Source organism: Pseudochaenichthys georgianus, chromosome 6 (assembly GCF_902827115.2).
Source record: "Pseudochaenichthys georgianus chromosome 6, fPseGeo1.2, whole genome shotgun sequence".
NCBI classification, from domain to species: Eukaryota; Metazoa; Chordata; class Actinopteri; order Perciformes; family Channichthyidae; genus Pseudochaenichthys; species Pseudochaenichthys georgianus.
In genome coordinates this window covers 36,137,960-36,151,300 of record NC_047508.1, presented here as the reverse complement: position 1 = coordinate 36,151,300, position 13,341 = coordinate 36,137,960, and the positions used below count along the sequence as shown (strand labels likewise).

General features: G+C 40.5%; 1 protein-coding gene across 1 annotated transcript in view; it reads right to left on the bottom strand.

Moving 5' to 3' along the window:
• wnt7bb (wingless-type MMTV integration site family, member 7Bb) overlaps positions 1-9,115 on the bottom strand; it is a 29,153-nt gene extending 20,038 nt beyond the window's left edge. The window contains exons 1-2 of the mRNA XM_034086097.2: positions 8,949-9,115; positions 4,443-4,669 (exon numbers count right to left, since the gene is read on the bottom strand). Of these exons, the coding sequence (XP_033941988.1) occupies positions 4,443-4,669; positions 8,949-9,031 (310 nt within the window). The 5' untranslated portion in view covers positions 9,032-9,115. The remainder of the gene's footprint in view (positions 1-4,442; positions 4,670-8,948) is intronic.
• Positions 9,116-13,341: the final 4,226 nt, after the last annotated feature.

Below are 13,341 nucleotides of genomic sequence, written 5' to 3'. Positions count from 1 at the left end.
GTGACAGAAATATTTAAAATAGAATGATTCATCCAGAAACCAGGCCAAGGATTAAGATTGGAGGATTGACCACGTTTGCCATTCTCATGCTTAAACCCTCCTTTCCTCATGACTTGCTGATGGATTTGTCTATAATTTCATTATTACTTCTTAATAGACTGCAACAAGCTGCTCAATAAGACTCATTTCTGTTAGCGAGGGATAATTCATTCCACATTTGTCCAGACTGAAAGCACCATCCCATGCCAACACCATAGCAGGGCATCAAGAGAGGACTGCTAAATCTGCTTTTGCAGAGGAAACAGAGACGTACTTAAATTGCCAGTTTCCAATCTCACTCCATGTTTATGGTTTTGTTCTCCAATTTGTCAGTTAGAGCCTAACAGGAAAGCCAACGCTCTTTGCAAACCAGAGATACTGGTAAAGGAACAAAGGACAAAACACAAATGGGGATGCTTTAATTTTTCCATCAATCCATTTAACCTCAAGTGTTCATCAGTGTCACGCAACAGGGATGGAGCCAGGAGCAGAAGCCTTCTCCAGAACGCAAAACACTTTTCCTGTTTACAGAAGAAGAGCGGAATAATGATCAAATGGTCAGCCTTTGAAATGAATCCACCTTTGTGGATGAAGATATCTCCTGTTGTGTAATGCTCAATAACCCAACTATTAATGTGTGCTCTCTTGGAAAGCCAATGTAATATCATGGAGAAGCTCCAGAACAGAAACTGCCTCCAAGAGCAGGCAGCACAGAGAGAATGCATTAGACTTGCGGTCGGCTGATCTTTGGTTCTTGAAAAAATGCCGACATCTCCTCCCTCCAGTCCAAAACTAAGACTGGATCACAGAGCAGGGGGAAAGGTTTAGTGTTCATAATTTGGGGGATTTGAATGAAAAACTTAAATGGGAGTGGAATGGGAATAGCTTTTCCCCTGTACTTGATTATGATGATGTGGGAATTTGCAGATTGGGAGAAGGGATTGGAACATTTTGTTGAAGGGCTGTATTCCATGATTTCATACGCCATGCTAAAGAATTCCATAATACATACAGACATGGTCAGAAAACATGGTTACATCTTCAATCATGAGCAACAAACACTGGAAACTATCGGAGCCGAGAATGTCGTGTGCGAGGCGAGTGGAGGGCAGTTTCACAATAAGGTGTTGAGAGAAAAACGCTAAATCGCCCACTTTTGGCAGTGCAGTTCTGCAGGAGCTGTGGCTTCTGTGGTCTCCCACGGTGACCAAGTAGGACACTGCTAAACTGAATGAGCACTGTCAGACAGCATTCCCATCTACAGCAGGGGAGAGCGTCATCCCACTGCCTCAAACACCAACAACACGTGAACCCAGCTCGTTAAAGTTGAGGGAAAACAGTTTTTGACCAAATGTATGTCCATGTTAACAATATACGTGAACGTGAACATCAGTTATTAGTTAAGTAGTCAAACTGTGTGTGAGCAGAACTCTGCAAGAATGCTTTAAAGGTAAATCAGGGGAAGATGTCGAGAAAATCAGTATACTGTATATTAAAACAAAACACTCTGCTGTTTGACAGAAAACTGGTGCCTTTAAAGGACCGTAAAGTGTACTTTAACAGCTGCCACACTCTCCCTTTCATTTCAGGTAGGCGAAGACGGTGATGGTAAGTGGCACAGCTGACACAGGGATGCTTTTAAAGTATGTTAAACAAAACTGTAACGGATTTATCTACCAACAGGTCTCTTTTAAATGCCGAGCAAAGACCCAGAAAGAAGCCGGAACACACCAACAGGAAGGGGTTAAGAAAAGAAATGGCGGCAATTTTAGATTTTGGGCAGCAATTGTTTGAGAAAAAAATTAATGATATGTCGATCATCAGGAAACATTAACATTCCTGGGCGAGCTGAAGAGAAGCTCAGATGAATGTTGGTATATTTCGGAGAGGATTTCCCCATTTAGTTCATTTGATACGCTTTTCTGTAACTACAGTTCAAGTCAGAGAAGGAATTTATCATAAACATTTGGCATATTTAACTAAAGTTGATAACATAAAATAATGTTGAAAATAATACCTGTGTGTAAATGTGTGTGTCTGTACAATGCATTTATTGACGGAAATGATTAATTGAAATGTAAAACATGTATTTTAAGTCTCTTTTTTATAGTTACTTGTGCTTATAGCACATTAAGCTCGTGAGTGCCAGTTCGATCTTATAATACCATGAACCAACATCACAAATTCAAGCCATGGCTTTCACATAATATGCCAACACTTTCAAAATGCAGAAACAATTAGACAATTTTCCTTTAACCCCTATGGAGTGGAGGAAACATCTATTAATATAAAGAAGAGAGGAAACACCCTGTGCTAGAGCATTCCTGTTATCGTTTTTAAAAGCTATCAAAAACAGAGCTACAGTGTGTTTTCTCTTTGTATCAAATAAACAGCATGTCCCCATTATGGGCCCTACAAGGTAAAAGATTATCTTAACCTATGTGACTTGCATGTAGGATTCAAATGGGTATGTTGATTATCACGTAGAACAAAAACGCAAAACAATAATGTGTTTCTTAATCTGTCATGGGAACTCTCAGCTAAATTAAGTTGCATGTTGGTCTACAAGAAGACGTCATCGTTGGAATACTTTATTGAGAAGACATTGCGTCCCTTCATTATTGGAAAATGACAGCGGGCCCGGCAGTCATCACCCTCAGGATGAGAAGTGGACACCAACAGTCACCAAACATGCAATGAAGCATTTATTTGTGCAAATCCACTAGAAACCAAACAAGAAGAGCGAAATCAGATGACGCCAGTATGGGATGTAGATGTGGCATCGCTGTGAAAAGGAGAACGAGCCCCTGGGTTGAATGGCGTAAAATACAAAAGGATGAGCGAATGCTTACAATTCCCATTCGAGAAAAAAATAACAATGTTAATTAGAATTGCTAAATGTAGGTTTCTATCCTGCAAAGTGCTTTAGTAACCAGTGTAATATGTAAAACACAAACATTATTTCTACAGAAATGCAGATTAGACAAAACGATGGCCTTACATCATTTCTAGCTCTCCGCCGCCTTCAAAAGGGCATAAAAGAACAGACCAAAAGGAGGAGGAAAGGGTTTGTTGAGTGGGGAGGAAAACAACATGAGCTCCATTAAAATGAAAGCGCCACATTCACAACAAAGAAAAAATGCTTTTGGAGGGAGAGCTGGAGCTAATTCAGCTACTCCTTAAGAGGAGTGATTGTTAACAGAGCCACTGGATTAAATGCACAGCCCGACCGCAACATAATGGCAACAAAGCATCTTCCAAATGAAAGGAAATGTAAAAAAAAAAACCTGTAAAACAAAAGCGATGCAAAAGAGGTTTGCGGAGAGCCAAGTCTCTCAAACAAAAGCATCGTAAATGTACATGTTTGTCTGCTTAAGGACTTTTGCTGTGCGTATGTGTCCCGCCAGGCATGGACACAACCAATTTAGCCCGATTGACAACAGATGTGTCCATCTATTTTGGTTCAACAAGCGCTCTCTGCAATAACACCATTAGTTGTCTCCTCATTTGCGATATCATTTTTCAACCATACGTTTTCCCCATTAGGGCCGCAGTGCCTTTCGGTAGCTTTTCCATAACTTCGCCGAAGCCAGCAATGCCGCTAACCGACAGTCCCATTGCAGAAGCTACATCAACGGAAACCAGAGCGCGCTGGGGAAATACAACATTGTCAATTGAAAAGAGGACAACTAAAAATGGAATTGAATCAGCAGTATATGAAGTCCTCTTGAGCAATGCCAACGTGCATGGTAATAGAGCAGAGAGCCAAAGAGACTGCGTGTTGCTGGTTTGAGTTTTGACTGTGTGATGTGTGCAGCTTGGGTTTGGCTTGTGAGGAGCCATATTTCATGGGGCTCAGAGGGTCGGGGCTGGTACCACATTTCATACTCCTCTTGTAGAGTTCCTCAAAACTGAGACAATAGGATGGCTTCAAAGACGCATTTCCTATTCCCACTTCAGGAACACACTGCTGGTATTCCCCATGGATGGCTTCATTATTATTACCAACATCCAAGTTGTTATACATTTTTGTCATGTTTTTTCATCATGAAATAATCCATTGTGATGGAACATCGGACACACACACTTGTGTATCTATCATTAACAATATCCCTTACTGTCAGGTGATGACCTTATCCCTTGCACACAATTCTAAATTAAACTCATAAACCAGAAGAAGTTCACTCCAAATCAAAGAATTAAATCAAAAGTAACTTATGATTGAACACAAACCTTAAATCAAATCTTAGTTCTAGCAACAACAAAAAAGGTTTGACACAAAAAACGACCTTTTTCAAAAGATATCCCAATTTATTAGTCCCAGAATAGGTTTCGCACATACACAACTACACACACAAGCACACAATGTGCACTTTCCCATTTGTGAAAGAACTCAGACTGACCTACTCGCAGCTCCTGACCGAAGACTGTCCTTTCTCCCAGCGCCGAACAGTTCCAGCGTCCATACCGGAACTGGTACTGACACTCATTGATGCCCATCTGGGCGCCTTCGCCCACAACAATGATGGCGTCCGGGCGGCTCTGGCAGATGGCCCGCTGGCGAGGTGCCAGCCCGGGAATCTTGTTGCAGATGATGTTGGCACCCAGAGCCACCACCGAGGATAGGGCCCTGCCAAAGGAAGAGAAAGACACCACCACGCACACACACACACACACATTCATTTACACACACATACACACAGACACACACTCAGTTAGGACTTATAGGACGGTTGTACTGACTCATTTATGTAAAACTCTCCAGAACAGAATTCATTTTAACAAGTGATTGATGAGTGTTCCAAAGTGAAGAGAACACTGTACTAACTACTATTTAAAGGATTACAGTTACATCAAAAACATTTATAAATAATCAAAACTAAAGCCTAAAAAATATACAGTTTAAGTTGCTATAACAGCCCTGAGATGGAAAACAAGATGCTGATTTGAGAACTGACATCAGCCTTCTAGAAGGTTGTGATTGGATGGTGTATTAGTTATAAAGGGTTGTTTGTAAGTTGTAACAAATTGCCGTGAATAGTTGCCAGACTTTCCTCTTCTGCAAAAACAGTATACACACTTCATCAAACTGTTTTCTGTGATGTAAATGCAGGGTTCAAATTTTAACCAAATGTCACACAAAATATTATTCTTTATGATTTGTGTGATTATTATTATTATTATTATTATTATTATTATTATTATTATTATTATTATGTGTTGGAAAGTTATACAGGGTGTAAAGGGCTGCCTATACATTTCATGACAGACTGATTTGACTTTGGCCACATCGTAAGATTGGTTTGCATGGAAAATGTGTACCCGTTTTCGACACTGGTCTCATTAATTGGCAGGGTGTTAATGTGCTGCATCGCAAATGGCAAACACCTTTCTCCACTCCCCTCAGGGGGACGTCATCATATCTGATCTCTGGATGTGATCATATCAAAACACATGTTAAAGATGGCTTTGTAACCACTGAGAAAGCCAAAACAGATTACAGCTAAACAAAGTGCTGACTTTCTCCACAACTCTGTTTACAGCCCTCGAAACCATGTAGATACATACTTTTCAAACATGTCAGGGAATGGGAGCCATAAACAAGCGTGGAGGCAAACGGCAGCTTTGAAGTATGACGTCTGCCTCCAAAGGCTTCACCACAAATGGAGCAAACTAACGCGGGCAAGTTGTGTGTCAGCGAAAAGCAACAGCGGCGTAAGAGGAGTGAAAAGAAAAGAGGAGAAACAATGATTTCTGTTGATACAATGCCCCCTTGACTAAGAAGAAAGATATGATTGTTGATTAGAAATCTCCCTCTGATCCCATGTTCCCTTATTCGCTGTTTGCTTGAGTTTCTTCACAAGACAGAACAACTTTTTAACACACAAGTTTAAATAGATTCTCACTGCAGCGACACAAGTTAAATGTTACTGGACTGAGGACATTGTCTTCACACGGCAGTCAATTTTGAGCTAACTGAAAATAATATTTTAAATTACAGTAAACAAGCTAATATTTGTTTCCTAAAACAAAGCAGAAAATAATCAAGTTATTTTTTTGTCTAAACATGTGCATCACTACACTTCAACTGAAGGCTGTCCAAATTAAACAAGTTGAAATAAAAACCATGAATTCATCAGGTGCATTCACTGTCTGCAGGAAACACTGTGGCCGGCTGCTGCTGCTGCTGCTTTTAAACACTCCTCGCTCTCTCGCTGTTAAACAGGGTTGAACTCCTCTGACCCTCTGTGACCCGCTGCTGTATAGGTGGTTGTTCATGGCAACGCTGAAATGTAGTCGGTACAAAGCAAAAGGGCAGGCTCATTAACACAAGTAATGTGCAACTGGATAAATGCACTGTCTTAAAGGATGTTACAGTCGAAAGGAAGTGGTTTGTTAATGCTAATCCAAAGGCAATACAATTAATTTGTGTTACTATGGTATTTTAGTGCACAACTTAAAAAGCTACAGCACATGGATATTTGTAGGTCTTGCAAACAGACCTTCTAGTGACTTCCCCTCTCGGCTTTTTTCTCATGTCGTTCACCTGCTAATTCACAGAATCGCAGTACTACTGGCAAACCGAACCATCAGACAACACCAAACAGAGAATTCCACAGCTAAGCTTTTAAATCCCTGAAATCATCAAAGTGCACAAATGCGATTCTGTTTGCTTAGCGCATACTTGTGTGTTCGCCAGCGGCTTGGGGACAAGCTCACCCACGGTCACAGATCCACCATCAGATAAAACGGCAGCAGCAGCAGCTCTAAAGTATGATTTCATATGTCAGATGTCAGAGTAATGATAAGGTGAATCTATTGACCCAAAGTATTCAGTGTTTGATTGAACACTTAATGCAATTGTCATAGAATTAGTTGTTTTTGTTAATTGCTCTGCAACAGGTGGCATGCATTTTTGCTAAATCTAATCCTTGCACAGGTACTGTTAAGCTCATATCCAAAATCAAATACAAATCTTATATGTTCTTTCAAATGTTTTTGTGGATTGATTAAATATCACTAAACTAGTGCACAAGGGACTTAACACAGGTCACACATATCTTTATCTTCATCTGACAGAACATCAGTAACAAAGAAAATCACATTTACAAAACATCTAACATTACATTTCAGAGAAAGAGAGGCCTCTGCCAGTTTGGGCTTACATAAAAAAAAAAATTGGAACGACATGATTGAAAAAGCCAGTAGCAGTGTGAGAGGTGAGGAGCTTACAGGTTCCATCAGAGGGTAGTTTGGCCTAAAGAGAAAGTCTACGTCATGGCGTGCAGCATGCTCACAGCCACCTACTCCATCAAACAAGTACTTTGAACCTAACTGACACACTATTAAGCTGTCAGGCATGCATCTTCTACCGAGGAATGCACTCTCAAAAATACCTGAGACACAACTTAAATAAGTGAAGTGAAAATGTGCTCTTCTTTTTCCAAGAGCTGGATCTAACTGTTTTGATGATTAGGATTTTCCTTGTTTGGTGTTCATTTACAAATACAATGATCTGTGCACAGAAGGTGTTTACTTCATAACAAAATCCTGTTTATATCTGTTCTGAGAAAGTATCACACCGGTTAGGCCTGTGTGATATTTACAAAACTGAGTGAAAAAGGTCTGTGTATTGCCTTTGGAACATTAAGTGTGAACTTCCTCGATAATGGAGTGTGTGAGGTGTGCAATTGCCCGATTGCTGGTCAGATCCTTTTGCTGACGGCTCATTTGCCACCCACAGCTCCACAAATTGTACAGTTTAACAAGCCAAAACATTAGGCCTGGCTCTTTGAATAAAGGACATTGCATTATTTTTTGATCAATAAATGTTTTCCTTCAAAACATATTTTCTGATTAATTTTCAACAGAAAACATGCTCAAATAATCAAACAATAGTGTGTAGTTTTAATGTGCAATACATTACTAAACTTAGCAGTGTAACTCACTTTTAACAGAAAAACCAAAAACCACATCTATTTCAGCATCAGGTTTGGGGTCTCCGCGCAGTAAAGGAAGGAGCGAGGGAGCATGGCTGAGTAATTATTTTTGGAAGCTTTGAGAAAGCCAGTGTTCTCCAGCAAGACTAATTCTCGTTTAATGCAAAGCCACAGCGCATTATAGTGTCAATCACGTGTGTTGCAGCTATACGTTCTAAAATGGGGGTTTGATAAGATCACATCGAAATGCAGAGAATCAATCAAAGATGAGGTAATGCACAGAGATAATCTGTCACACGCTCTGACAGGTTATGGGCGCTCGCATGCGTTAAAGTGCACATATTATGTTAAATTCCCCTCACAGGAAGAAAGACCGAATCTCAGCATCCAATTGTCTTGAACATCTCTGCCACTCTGTGGCCAAAATGAATCCATGTAGCCGTTACCAATATGATTTCTGTTCTTGCTAAAATATTTGCGATACGACAGAAGACTCAAGCCACAACTGCTTACTCACAAGACATGCTCCTCTGCACACGGCACATTACTACACCTTCAGGTTTTGAGCCAATTAGATAATTCCTATATGGATCCTTTTCCCGGTGATTTTAGCAATAATTAATAGTCTCTGCTAAAGTTACGCTTGCATAACATTAGGAAGTGTGTGCAAAATATCTTACAATAAAATCAAATGGACTGCTTAATTTGGAGTTTTGCTTCGTCTGCTCCCTGTGCCATTACAGCCTGATGATGGCACAATATAAACAACTTAAAATAAACTCCAATCTGTGGACCCGGAGAATTAAGGAAATTCATATCAGAACCGGCGTTAAATGAAAAGGAAGGATACCCCGTTGTCCGGTAGGAAAGCTGCACGGGAGCAAAATTAAACCCGTGCGTCTGTTGCTAAGGATGAGCGCGCACTCTGTGAAAGTTCATTAAGGAAACCGTTAATTGGCTCGGACTTACAGGTAGCTGCCACTCGTCAGGATCAGGAAGATCTGTGGGTAATAGACTGACAGCAGTACACTGCGCGACGAGAAGATGATCATGATGACATTGAGCAAATGGCCACGTTCGGACTGAGTGAGACGAAGGATGAAAAACTCCCTTATAATTCCCGGTTTTAGGTCCCTTTCGCACAGAATCAAAAAGAGGTGCTGTGCGTCTGCTTGTCTTTGGTGCGGTGGCTCTACGCAGCTCCGAGCTCCCAGGGCCGTGTGTGCGCTGATATTGGCTCTGTCATCTCTCAGCGGCGGAGGCTGTTACACACTACTGTGGCTTCCCGAGCCGGAATGATGATGGTTTTAGGGATTTTGCATGGCAGAAAAGTGCCTCTCTCTACTCTCATGAGAGTCGTGTCTGCCATTGGGCAGGGAGAGACACTGCTATCCGCCCACTTTGCCACAACGGGACAATAGGGTGACACTGATCCGATCCCCGTTGGACGTGCAGGAGGTTTTCATTCATCATCACACCCCCCACCACCCCCCCTTCATCAACCCCACCTCCCCACCCCACCATCCAGCCAAAAATAAACAAACATAGACGCTGGCTGCTCGAGCCTCACACCATCATCACAGCATGTGCAAACAAATCTGCACATTTCTTTGGCAGGATGTCACTCTGAATCAACAAGTTGGTGTCATATAAATGCAATAAAGTCTTTATAATATGACATGTATTATTCTCCTAATATTTCAGTATGGGTGCCTGGAGGGCATTAGCCATCAAGAAATGTCCTTACGTCCCACAATATTTGGATTATATGATATTCTTGGGCATATACAGTGTGTATTGTAACAAGTTTTCCTATAACATTTCCCTAGAAACATAAAATAAAGCATATTTGTGGTACTCGAATATGACTTTCAGGGACCTTATTATTTCCTGTGGTAACACTATAATAGTCCAGGCGTCTATAATATGTCTGCTCTGTCTGCCTGTCTGCTTCTATGTCATGGCAGTCATCCTATGTTCAAATATGCATTGGACCTTGCTGTGAAATTGCATAATAATCTTGTCAGATTGTAGGATTGCTAAAGGTAAAATACGTTCTTTTTTTCTTTAGATAGCACTCTTCTTTCCCAAGATTAGATCTGCAAAGAGATATAAAATACTTGTGGAGATTTGGTCACAGAGCTTAGTGAGAGCAGGGCTTTTATCCCCTCAGTATCGTGACTCTCACTCAACACCTGCAGGCTCCAGTCATTGTAAATGAAGAGGGTACAATGAAAGATTTAGCCGGAGTAAAAGGATGGGAGGAATGAGCTAACTGCTCAGGCTCAGTAAACACGGAGATGGGTGACTTTCCCCCTTTATTGGAGCTACTGTCATGTGATATGAGCATCTGTGGAACTTGAAGTCATTTACACGCTTCACTTCACATGAGGTCCTCTCAGGGAGGGCAGACACTTTTTTTTTTGGTTGGCTCATTGTGGCAGCAGGAATCTCCAAAAACACTATGAAAGAGCCTTAAGGTTGAATGGATGTAACCAGTCTATTTGTGAGTCAGATTATAATTCAGTTAACTTCTCATTAACTGCTTGGTTACAGTTTTTTCACGAAAAAAAATGTAGTCCCACATAAAAGGTGTCTATAATGACTGATATGCAATATTAGACAAATGAAAATAGGCAATATACTACTTTTTTTCCTCCTCTTCATTTAACTACAGGCATTTATCCCCCCAAATGCTCAGTATTAGTTTAAGACATTAACTAGTTATACACAGTAGAGGAATGTGCATTTACCAAGTATTAGTTTCAGGTACTTAGACTTTATATTTCCATTTTCTGCCAATTTACTTTGACTCCAATACATCTCAGAGTGAAATATTGTACTTGCTCTATATGTATTTAACATAGTTACTACTAGTGACTTTGTCATAAGTAACTTGATATTACATTTTATACACTATTAATCTACTCGTTAGAACATAAAGTATCCAAAACTTGCTTCACACAATTGAAACAGAACATTTAAAAAGAGTCCTTGCACCATGAATACTTCTACTTTTGATACTTTAAGAAGACTTGTAATTTTACTCAGGTAACATTTTAAACTAAGTTTTTTTAGACCGTGGTATTAGTAGTTTTACTTAAAGAAAATAATCTACTTATTCCATCACTGGTTATACTGTACATTACAGTTTAAGTATAGGTTTCAGGGAGGTCACCATCAACGTAATATGCTTTCACAACTAAGCATGCACATTTCATAAATCGAGAAACATTAACCAGCATGCATAGCGTGAACAAAAATTAAATATTTCCTTCACAGATTTTTACGAGATATAATTTATCATTTATAAATGTGTACACGGGGGTCCTAATATGATCAGGCACCGCGATAGGCACAGCAGAGTAGGAATGGATAGAAGTCTTTCTGTGTTTATGCATCAAGGTGAGGTATTGCAAAACAGGTAAAAACTCTGTGTCTGGCCGATGGAATGTGGAAATACAACTCAGTCTGCCTCTATTAATGAAGGTATGCAGGGTGAAGCTGGATCTGGAGCAATGACAGCGGCTCAAATGATCTCGTGCGAAAAATAAGCAGTATAGTCTCATGAGGTGAACTTAATAGCTCTTTTAAGGCGAATTCGAATCGATCATATTGTGTGTAGGCATGATCTGACACTTTTGTACGCTCTACACACTCAGATGCAGGTGTTTCGTTATCATGATTAACATGTATTTTTTAAACACCAGGTGAAAACAGATTTGTTTACATTATGGTTAAGTCTGAGGTCAGAGGGCAGCTGGAGCTTCCCTGTTAAAAGTTAAATAGTCCGAGTGTCGCAATAAAATGTCCATGTTTGCGCGTTTAAAGAAAACGAAGGTAAACACAGTTAACTCACCCCAGTCTGAGGTATATGATGCCGAAACACAGGAACACGTTGAGACTCCACTTTCGGAGGGGTTTGTGCATGATCGTTGGCACTTTGTCCAGAGGCCATGCACTGTAACGTAAAGTGGACACGCTTTCCGTTCACATTGGCAGCTTTCCTAACCCTTCCAGATGCACGTATACCGCCTGTTTCCCGCGACATGGAGCTGAAGAGATATTGAAATCTTCGACCGTGCGAAATCCATGGTCCAGCAGTACAGGTGAGATGCTCATGACGACCTGAAAGGTGGATAAGAAGTCCAAAATGAAACTTGAGAGAGGGTCGGACTTGAGAGGTGAATGAGTTCTTGGAGGAAGTGCCTCCTATTCGTCCTTACTTTCACGATAGAGCCTAATTAACGATTCCCATTTGCTGCGCCATGCAGGTAGAAAAAACGACTAGCTCCTACCCTGTCGACCCTGTGGATTCTGTCTTGTTTAGAGCTTTGTACATCGCCCACTGCTCCTTTTCTCTACAGACATCTTAACGCATTCCATGGAACTAACTTGCAACAGCCAGGTAGTCTAACACAGGTAACAAAAGGGCTCCACGCCTCCTCCTCCTCCTCCTCCTCCTCCTCCAGCATGGATATGCAGGGGATGGGACGGGCTTCCAGTCTGAGCTCTACACGTGTAGTTGTTGTACAGAAAACTAAAAGGAACCCAGTGAAATGGCCTTTTATAGGCCTGTGGCCCAGGCTAGGCAACATTGGGCATTGCCCCACCAGTGTGGGCTCCCCCGGATGAGCTCCACCACAACAGTAAGACCCATAAAGTCAAACAGACGAGGAATGACTTTCCAGAATCCAGATGCATGAATACAAATTACAATTGCATGACTAATAATGACTAATAATAATGAACTGCCGTCATGATAACTATGTGTCAGGGAAGTTCTGTCAGTCACTTTGATTTACATTAGAGAGCAATGTTTGAACAAAACATCACAAACAAAACATGAATATTGTTTGGGTTTGAGTTGGAATGTTGTGAATTTTGAGCAGATGTTGAAAAAAAGAGTGAACTCCTTTTATCTGACTAGGAATACTCCCTCTGGTGGCAACAACATACAGACATTGACCTTTTCACGATAGGGGAACTCCTGCATTACAGTGAGGAGTTTAAAATCAAGAATGAAACACAGCGGGTGCTCTGCAAAACAGTGTTAGGTTTAAGCTGAATAAAGATAACAATGCATTCCAACAATGTGGGTTAAACCAACATGCACCTTCAAAATGATTGAATGTATTTATTTATATAATTTAAAGGATTTTTTTCTTAAAATATCAAAATAACCCACTTAATATGTTTTAATAAGCTTAATTATTGTTTAATTGAAATGTGATTAAATGTATAGTAAGTAAGTAGCACAGCTAATATCCTACTCGGTAGAGAACATAATCAAGGCCTCTCTGATGTTAGATTTATTTGTCACATTTGATATGAACACAACAGTTAGAAATATTCTGTGTTT